The sequence below is a fragment of the Dreissena polymorpha genome, chromosome 12 (assembly GCF_020536995.1).
Source record: "Dreissena polymorpha isolate Duluth1 chromosome 12, UMN_Dpol_1.0, whole genome shotgun sequence".
In the NCBI taxonomy this organism is placed as follows: Eukaryota; Metazoa; Mollusca; class Bivalvia; order Myida; family Dreissenidae; genus Dreissena; species Dreissena polymorpha.
Window position 1 is genome coordinate 21,110,477 of NC_068366.1, and position 9,672 is coordinate 21,120,148.

The 9,672-nt window shown below is 38.6% G+C and overlaps 1 protein-coding gene across 1 annotated transcript; it reads right to left on the bottom strand.

Annotated features, from left to right (window-relative positions):
- On the bottom strand, positions 1 to 6,355 carry LOC127852426 (BTB/POZ domain-containing protein 6-like). Its single transcript, XM_052386380.1, has 3 exons — positions 5,951 to 6,355; positions 2,791 to 3,038; positions 1 to 1,800 (listed from the first exon to the last, which is right to left on the bottom strand). The coding sequence occupies exons 1-3, from the start codon at positions 6,353 to 6,355 to the stop codon at positions 561 to 563; spliced, it is 1,893 nt and encodes a 630-aa protein (XP_052242340.1). The 3' UTR covers positions 1 to 560.
- Between the last annotated feature and the right edge of the window lie 3,317 nt (positions 6,356 to 9,672).

The window sequence follows — 9,672 nt, forward strand, 5'->3', positions numbered from 1 at the left end:
TAATAAAAGGCACACATGGCCATTTACTTGTTGACATGTAAACTAATATACAATATGTGACATCAGTGTTTGAAAATGTTCACGTTGTTTGAATCTTTTAACCCATTTATGCCTAGCGTCTAGAAAAAGGCCTTGGCAGACAGCGTAGCCCCAGATGAGACGCCGCATGTTGCGGCGTCTCATCTGAGTCTGCGATGTTTGCTTAAAGACATTTCTGTAAGAAATATTTTAATTATAGAAATAAGTATACATGACATCCCTAGTTTTGGAAATTAATTGATCCAATTTAGAAGGATGGGAGAGTCCACTAGGCATAAATGGGTCAATGAAAACACGAATGATCCGAAAGTAAAAAGTTTCAATGTCGTATGGAGGCATGAACAATCTTAGCAAAGGTCTACTTTACAAATCAAAATTTAATAATTATTCAACTAATTGGAAAGTACATACACATACAATCACAATGCGTATGACCATCGCATATAGCATAGTGTATCGTCATCTCTCATACTGAGAAAATGAGGGAATCTTCTTAAATGTCTTAATTTTCCCTATCATGATCACATATCTACCATACGAAGGCTATGACCATTGCTAAACAGAATGGCGGGTACTTGTCCCATACTGACGTCAGTGCCGTTGAAACTTTTGTTGCTGTTTGCGAATTCGAACGTCAGGCCGTCGACGTTTATTTCGCGTTTTCCATCCGTCCCGTGATAAGACGGCGCACCAAGAATTTTGACGGCAACCGTAAAAAATCTAGACGGCGTCAGTTGTACGGGATCTCTCAAAATGACGTCAAATACCTTGTCAAGCCCTATGCTTGTATTGATTTCCAACTGTTCACGTCTTACTTCTTTCACAGAGTCATCATATATTTGAACGTCAACTTTGTACAAGTCGCTTCTGCTATAATGCGCGTTATCCACGTGGGTCTTCCGGTGATACGGACCGTAGATACGAAAGCCGCGCAATATGATGATTTCCGAACACCGGAAGGAGATGGCGTCGGCGCCCTTATTTAGCACCCAAGGTCCAGACGTTCGTTCGAAGCGTGACGCGCTTTTAATCGGCATTTTATGGAAATCGGACGCCAACTTGAATGGCTTTACGTCGTTGGGGATGACAGTTCCTGTAACATCACTGTTGTTTCCTCGACCGCCTTTGACACCTTTGTCGAAACCTCCACCTCCCTGTGAGGATATTTCCTTAGGGTTCACTATTTTCCGCCGTGACTTCCGGTCAAATTTACCGGGCAGAGAGGCGACCTGCCCGTGGTAAAACTGAAACAATAAAACTTTCTCTTCCGCGCTTAGGACGTCCTTGGTAGAAATATTCGCTGTAAATACCGCAGGGTCCATTAACGCGTATCTGACGTTAAAAAGAGTTGATCCCAGTACGTTTCTCAAATTCGAATCCGCTGTACTGATTTGCTGGCGCAAGCACTCTAGATTGGCCCAGTTAACGAGACTTTTGTACACCGAAACCTCGTCTGCGTTGAGATCGTCGGATTGGGTCAACATATCCACCGTTTCCAGGGGCAGATGACAGAACGCGGACTCTCTTAGAACGGCCATTGCGTTGACGTGAATGAAACGCCGACAGCGCTCGACGATGTCAATCGCATTGTATGTCAACGCTAGATCCAACGTCACGCAGACGTTAACGGAGCTCATTTCCGTCAGGAGGTACATGAAACACATCTCTTGCAGGTCGGTCTGACCAAGCTTAGCACTAATCTGGATTAGATACTTGGCTTTTGCAACCGACGAAAAATCTACTTTGTCTGTATACAAGAAGCTGGAATAATAAAATGACAATTACTATGGAAAGATAACAAATTGTGTCGCCCTTCCAAAAATTTTAATTCATTAATGTATTTATTTTAATTTAGCAAATGTTACAGTAAATCATTTAATGAATGTTTTAGTAGACGGTTATACAGTCGGAATAAAACAAAGAAATAATTCGCACATATACCGTATTTATAAATAAAATGAGATATCCAAGAAATTAAGGATATCGTTTACGGAATACCGTTAGTGCCATCGTGGTTACACATTAAAATCCAGAGGGCGAGAGTGTGAGAACGCGATCGTACGATGACGACAATGCGACAGTGCGATGACGACCGTGCGACAATACGATGGCAACAGTGCGATAGTACGATGGCGACAATGCGACAGTGCGATAATACGATAACGACAGTGCGACAATACGATGACGCGTTCTCACATTCTCGCCATCGTACTATCGCGTTCTCGCATTCTCGCCATCTGGATTTTAATGTGTTTCCACGATGGTACTAACGGTTTTCCGTAATTATTGGTTGCGGAAGATCGCCCAGTTTAATTCATGAATTATGAAAGAAAATAATAGTTCCACATGTGGCGCAGCACGAGTGAAAATATTATTATTTTATCACGGGTGAATAAAACTTGATACCGTAAAGCGATAACAAATTATTATCCACCGTATATTTACATTTCAAAATGGTTAAAAATGGTTATACTGGAGAATAACGCGGCGATTATGACTTCGTGACGAAAAAAACAACGTACACCAAAGCAGTGAACGTTGACAAACTTAAACTGTAATTGTTATTTTTTTTCGAAGCGAAGCATAGTTTTTATCACCGATATATCTCTATATGTCAAAAAAGCATGAAATAAAAATAATTTCTTTGCGTTGGATTTTATTCCATATTAGTGTTAAGGCCGCTTCAAAAAACAGGAAAATAGCCCAATATATTTCTGCAATTTCTTTAGTTTACAAATCCACGCAACTTACTATAAAAACTCTCGCAGTGGCTGTTTGTCCACGCTTGGCAGACGAACAATCTTCTCCACGTCTTTTTCCTGTTTCGACAGAATAGAGGCCAGTTTTCCGTTTCTAGACGACAACATGAAAGAGTGCGCACGCACCTTCTCCTCGTGTTTTCCCACGAAAATCGTGACGTCACAACCGATCTCGTTCTCCAGCATGTGAAGGTTACACTCCAACATGGTTTTCCCTTCCTGCCACCCCTGTTCGGGTTCCTGTAACGAGGCCATTTGTTCGCCTTATTTCAATCACAAACTGAATCTGAAAGAAATACGTAATCATAGCGCACTAAGTATGTGTGATGACAAATGGGTTAAAGAAACAAAATGCAAATCAGTACAAATTGAATCAATACAATTAATGGAGAACAATAGGTTTTATTGGGAAAAATATCATTGTCCTCAGAAGCCTTATTTAACATTTATGAAGGCGCTTTCATAAAATGAAAAATACGCTGTTTTAGAGAGAACACAATTAAACGCTGGGTATTGTAACTGTCAGGTTTGTTATTGGAATGATAATTCGAACGATACCCGTGTGTATAATATGACTGTAATCGAATGGTATGACCATTAAAAATTTACATGCCCGTATATGACTGATATTATACAACGTCCCTTATGTACATGGAAAATGTAGTCGTGAGGCAACGATTTATGGTTTGCAGATTGGCAATTATAATTTTGACATTTTTTAAGGTCATTTTGTTTTTATTAATTTTCTTTCACTGAGCATTTTACGGACTCACGTTACTATCGAACGGTCCATCGCTTGCATACATTACATATTTACTAGCTTAGATGGTAAACAGCCAGACTTCACACCAGAACATCGCTGGTCCGATCCTCAAACCGGTCTTATTACTTGTTACTATATAGGTCTTAACATCTAGTATCCACCTACCCCTGATTCCAGTAGGACAAACCATGTGCCTAGTTCTGGTAAAAAATATGTATACACTAACAGCATGCGTTTCAATTAACCCATTTATGCCTAGTGGACTTTCCCATCCTTCTAAATTGGATTAATTTATTTCCAAAATTAGGGATGTCTATTATATTTCTTTCTATATTTAGAATATTTCTTACAGAAATTCCCTTAAGCAAACAGTACAGACCCTGATGAGGCGCCGCATCATGCGGCGTCTCATCTGAGTCTTCGCTGTTTTCCAATGCCTTTTTTCTAGATGCTAGGCATAAATGGGTTAAATACAAAACACACATCATTTCGAAGTTAGATCAATAAAAAAAGAGAATAAAACACATGTTTTCTTGAGAATGGCACGTGGATGAGGTATAATAATAGGTAGTAACCACATAATGAAAAAACGTAGTTAGATAAATGCGTGAAAAATATAATTATTTTATACTACAAACATAAAACATGTTCGTGCATTTAAAGCATTTTAAACAATTTCATTAAACCTATTAAATTATTTTAAATGTTTGTTTATGTTTCGTTAGTATTGTTGACAAAACTTAAATCACGTAGCTTCTCTTTCATGTCGAAATTTTCCAATGATTTAAACTTAGAGCGGCAGACTATCGATACGAAGGACTCAGTTTCAAATCCCGTGGGGAGCACATTGGTTTTTGTTTGTTTTTTTAGTGCTTTGAACTCCATATTTTTACTTACCGGTGATTTGTAATTGAGGTTAGTTCTGGGAAAACTGGGCTAAATGCACGTGCGTTATGTGTCATCCCATATTAGCCTGCGCGTACCATACCGGGACATATTCCGCTTAAAAATCCTGTCTAGGCCGAAAGTGTCGACCCTGATTAGCCGGTGCGGACCGCACTTGCATTTTACCCAGTTTATGATAACTCACTTACTTGAACTTATATATAAATGTCCCTTTAATAATCGTTTACTTTCATGCTGTTAAATAACAGTAGCACTTCGTGTATTTCTTTTTTTTTATATAAAATTTATCCGTTTTTAAATGATAAAATATAACGTAAAATTGTAAACATTCTCAATTCATAGCGTTATTTTTTTTTATTAGAAAGCAAACTGGCCTGCACCAAACAGACACCTTAAAGCGAGATTATACGATTTTGTCAAATATCTATTAATTTATATAAAATGTGTAAAAAAACGTATTAAACATATATTTCAATATAAATTAAAATAAAAGTTAAGACTGTGTCGAAAAATGCGAAATAAGCCAGATTTTTAATTCTGAAATCGAAAATGTCCGTACAGTCGAATTCGCCAGCATGTAAATAATGCATGTACGATGTGAATCAAAATTTTGTTTAAACGGTTCATTTTTAGTTGGTCGCGTTAGCGGCCGACTAAATTTACAGACCATATTTTGCAAATCAGTATGTGCTTAGAAGCCTTAGCTAAGGTAAAAACCGTAACTCACTATGCTAGGAACGATTACCGCTGCCTGTCTGCACTGCAGACGATGAATGCTAAGGAGCGTCTGCTCTACTACTCAGTGAGTGTATTTACCAGCTTGTAAGACGACACTGGCCAGTCTAGTGTTTATCATTGAAATCTGTTCATATTGGCTGCTTTCAGGGAAAATGGGGTTTAATGCATGTCAAATAATATAAGCCCGTGCACACTGATTAGCCTGTGCAATGCGCACAAGCTAATCAAGGACGACAACAGCGATCAACTTCAGTGCCTTCAGCGCTTTGATAAAGTCCTGCAACGATGTCTATTAATACGACACACGAACACTAACTAAAAAGACAAATGCTTCGGTTATTGCAGGAAAATATGTACGAAATATCTTCGTCACAATCGGCTCGGGCGTTAAATTGTCTTTGCTGCATTTTATGATATTGGTCTTCAATGTATAATTTGTCTTGCTTATTTTGTGTAATTGCAACATATTTCATCAATATATTACAATTTAACACATATAAAAAATCGTATAATCTCGCTTTAACGATGACCATTTAATTTACGATATTAGAGCGGCGAATGAAAATCAATAAAACTAATAAAATTTATTAAAACGCTCAAGGATATTTTTTATCTTTGAAGTGAATTAAACAATAAAACGCTTTCATTATACAGTTTCGATGAAAGAAAGGAATGACCACGTCCAATATAATTAACCAAAACAAAGTCATACTAGTCTCATATATAACTAAAAGGCAATACTCACAATCGGAGTATGTACGGCATACTTTGATCGCCTGCTGTCGTGACCATCCGAAATGGCAGACTCTGGCGTTCGCACCCCGTCCGAAAGGGTTCTGAGACCAGATGTAGATATAACGGGGTCTACATCTGGTGTGTTTGCACCGGAAGCTGGACTCTTGGTGGCAGATCTGTCGTCTGCTTGCTGCAAAGGAGATGCTATCTCATCCGATACCAATGGACGTTCACCTGATGTGGATGCCCTCGCATCGTCAGGTATGGATTCTCGGGGTGTTGGCGCCTGCTGTTTCCGGTCAGTTTGCGAGCTGTACCTAGGTTGAGAATAGCCATATTCGTCCCGTTGTTGTGACGTCACTGCATTTTTAGGCGTCTCTTCTTGTCTCGCTGCTGCTTTCTGTCTCTCAGCCATTATTTTGTCAAGTAAACTCATTTTACATGCGTTTATATATCCAACGTTTAGTATTAATAATTTAAGAGATCAAGTTACCGTGAACAATAAGGGGATAAGAATCTCTCATTAAATCCTTGCTATGCGGTACGGTAGTGATAAAACATTGCGATATTATCTTAAATACCGGGACAATTTTCTTGAATAATACATGCTTTTACTTTTCAATCAATGTCCTAATGTTAAGTACATTGTATCCGATGAAACATTGCGCACACACACGCTTAATTGCTTATTCAATTCAGTGATGGTGCCAAGGGATCGATTATTACAAATGCTATAGCGGTGCTTCGTTGATTGCACATAAAGTTGTTTGCGTGTTGCTAGAAAATATATGTGTTTAATTCATTATTTAACTAAGTATTCAGCGTTATAAGACGTTAGTGAAACTAGTTTTGAATTTTGTTCCATGCAACAATTATGCATGAGGATTTATATTGCATTTTACGTCAGACCTTTTGAGAATGCGATTCCGCCTTTCATATTTTATGGAAACACATATACATGAGATTGCAACTGCAGATCTGTTTAAGTATACCGGTAACTAAGTACAGGGTATATTGAACGTTATTGCATTTGTTGTAACGAATTGGATGTCGAAGATGAATTTCATTTTGTTTGTAAATGTCCTTTATACATTGATATTAGAAGAAACTACGTAAAGAAATGTTATTATATTAGGCCTTCTGTTTATAAATTCCACCAATTGCTGAATACAACGAATAAATTTGTACTTATTAAATAAGCCAAATTTGTAAAAGATGCTCTGATTTTAAGAAATAATACTTCTAATGTTGTTACTTAACTTCAAATAGTTATCCTCTATATACTAGTATAACACGTAGTTTACCTAGTATTTTCGTAACCGTATACGATGCTGCTTATGTTTATATTATTACTATGTTTATCTCTGTGACATTATTTAATTTGAACTATCTAGTGTTTAGACGATGAACACTGTGCTTGACTGAATAAATATTTGTCTTGTCTTGTTGAATTTCTTTCCAAACTCAGGTTCGTATCCGGAAGGTATAACAGTAAATATACGCAAAAAAAGTGACACGTTCCTGATATAAATTCGTCTTAATAAGCTTGTTCATGTTTTGCGATTCCATAGTGTATATACAGTTAATAAACACCAAGGTAGTAAATATTAAGAGATATGTAATTCAACCGGCAAGCTGGGTCGGGTCATATTGGTCGATGAGCTCGAGAGCGTACGTTGACATACCGACCCTGCTTTTGCGGTGTATAAACTTGTTATTACTTGTATTACCTTGGCAAATAATTTGTTCACAATAGCTGTCAGACCAATTGTTTAAGTGAGCCACGTTCGGGGAAAAATTGGGCTTAATGCATGTGCGTAAAGCTTCGTTCCAGATTAGCCTGTGCAGTCCACTTCGGCTAATAAGGGACGACACTTTCCGCTTTTATGGTATTTTTCGTTTACACGAAGTCTCTTCTTACCGAAATCCAGATTAAGTGGAAAAAGTCGTGACGGATTAGCCCGTGTGGACTTCACCGGCTAATCTGAGAAGATACTTTACGCACGTGCATTAAGATTAGGTTATCCAGAACGAGGCCTAAAAAATACTCGATGGATGTACAAATTTTAAACAATTCTCAGCTTATTTTGTTAGTTAGCCGTTAAATTATGAACTTGCATGGCACTATCGGTCTGTCCAATATCAGGTCACGTGACCAGATTTTTTTATATTTGTAACGTTTAATAGTAACGCATGAAATAAATCGGCAACATTGATTGAACTTCGTGACCTTTATCAACACATGCGTCAAATTATTTATACATGTATCAATATCGAAAACTGGTTGCTGGGATGTAAATCCATGCAATTATATAGTTAATGGAAATAATAAAATAATTATGGTTTGATTTTTTTTTTACTAATATACCTAAATATTTTTTTACGTATACACTTACATATATTTAAGATGGTCAAGTTGGAGTTCGACAAAGCGCGGGATTCGCTTTATGAGCCGCTTAGCTCTGGTACTCTGGTCGAGCATGTTACACGGCGTGTATTAATGTTGTATGATTTAATTGACGCATACTTTTTTATAGGACTCAAATAGCTGCCTCCTTAACATATATCCTTTATGTATTTGATTCTATATATTTAAGACATACATGTATAATACATGTTTCACCTGGGTATTCTCCTCGATAATCAAACGTTGATTCGTAACATTATGCCATATTTATATTTTACTATAAAGAGTAACGTATGGAGGTCAGCACGGAAAAGTCGAAGATCGTGGTGAACAGCACGACTAACACCAGTACAGACATCACCATGAACGACGAGAGGCTAGAAGAAGTGACCAGCTTCAAGTAATTGGCCGCGACCCTGTCCAAGGATGTTTCCAGTACCGCTGATGTCCGAATAAGAATTTCCATGGCGACCGTAGCGTTGGCCAGACTGAGCAGGTAGTGGACAAGCAGTTCTATCAGCTCCTCTACTCAGTACAGGCTCTACAAGTGCCTCATAGTCTCCATCCTACTCTACGGCTGCGAGACATGGACGCTTCACGCGGACACAGAACGCAGCATAAAGGCATTTGAACATAAATGTCTCCGAAGCCTGCTCCGCATATCCTATACGGAGCTCACGACCATCGAGTACGTCCGGAGCATGACTGCAACACTTGTTGGTCCACACGATCGTCAAACGACGAACGATAGCTTGGTTTGGACACGCCAACAGGCACGACTCTCTGTGCAAGACTGTTCTCCAGGGCACGCTAGAATGAGGTCGACATCGAGGCCGCTAGAAGAAAAGCTGGATGGATAATGTAATAGAGTGGACATCCCTCCCATGGCTGAATTACTCTCAGCAGCACACAATAGACCTGGCTGAAGGAGGATTTCTGTATCGTCGCCCCTCATTTCCCGCCAACGACCAAACCTGTCAAGGGGTTGATGAAGATGATAATGGTGATGATGATGAACCCGTTTTAAACCCGTTTAAACCCGTCCAACGTTAATGACGTAATATCCGCTCTATACGTCACAAATCGGCGGGAACGTAATGCACGGTGAAACAAGATGTCGTCTACCGATACTGCGCAACTTAAAATTGAAGAATCAAATAAGGGGGTAGTTTTATTTGAATATGAAAGCGCCAGTTTGGAAAAGGACACAAAATACTCGTGGTTTGTTTGCGCTTGCGCATTCATGACCCACGTTTTTGTAAATGGAGTATTGCATGCGTTTGGTGTGTTCTTTGTCGAATTTATCAAGGAGTTTGACTCGGCCA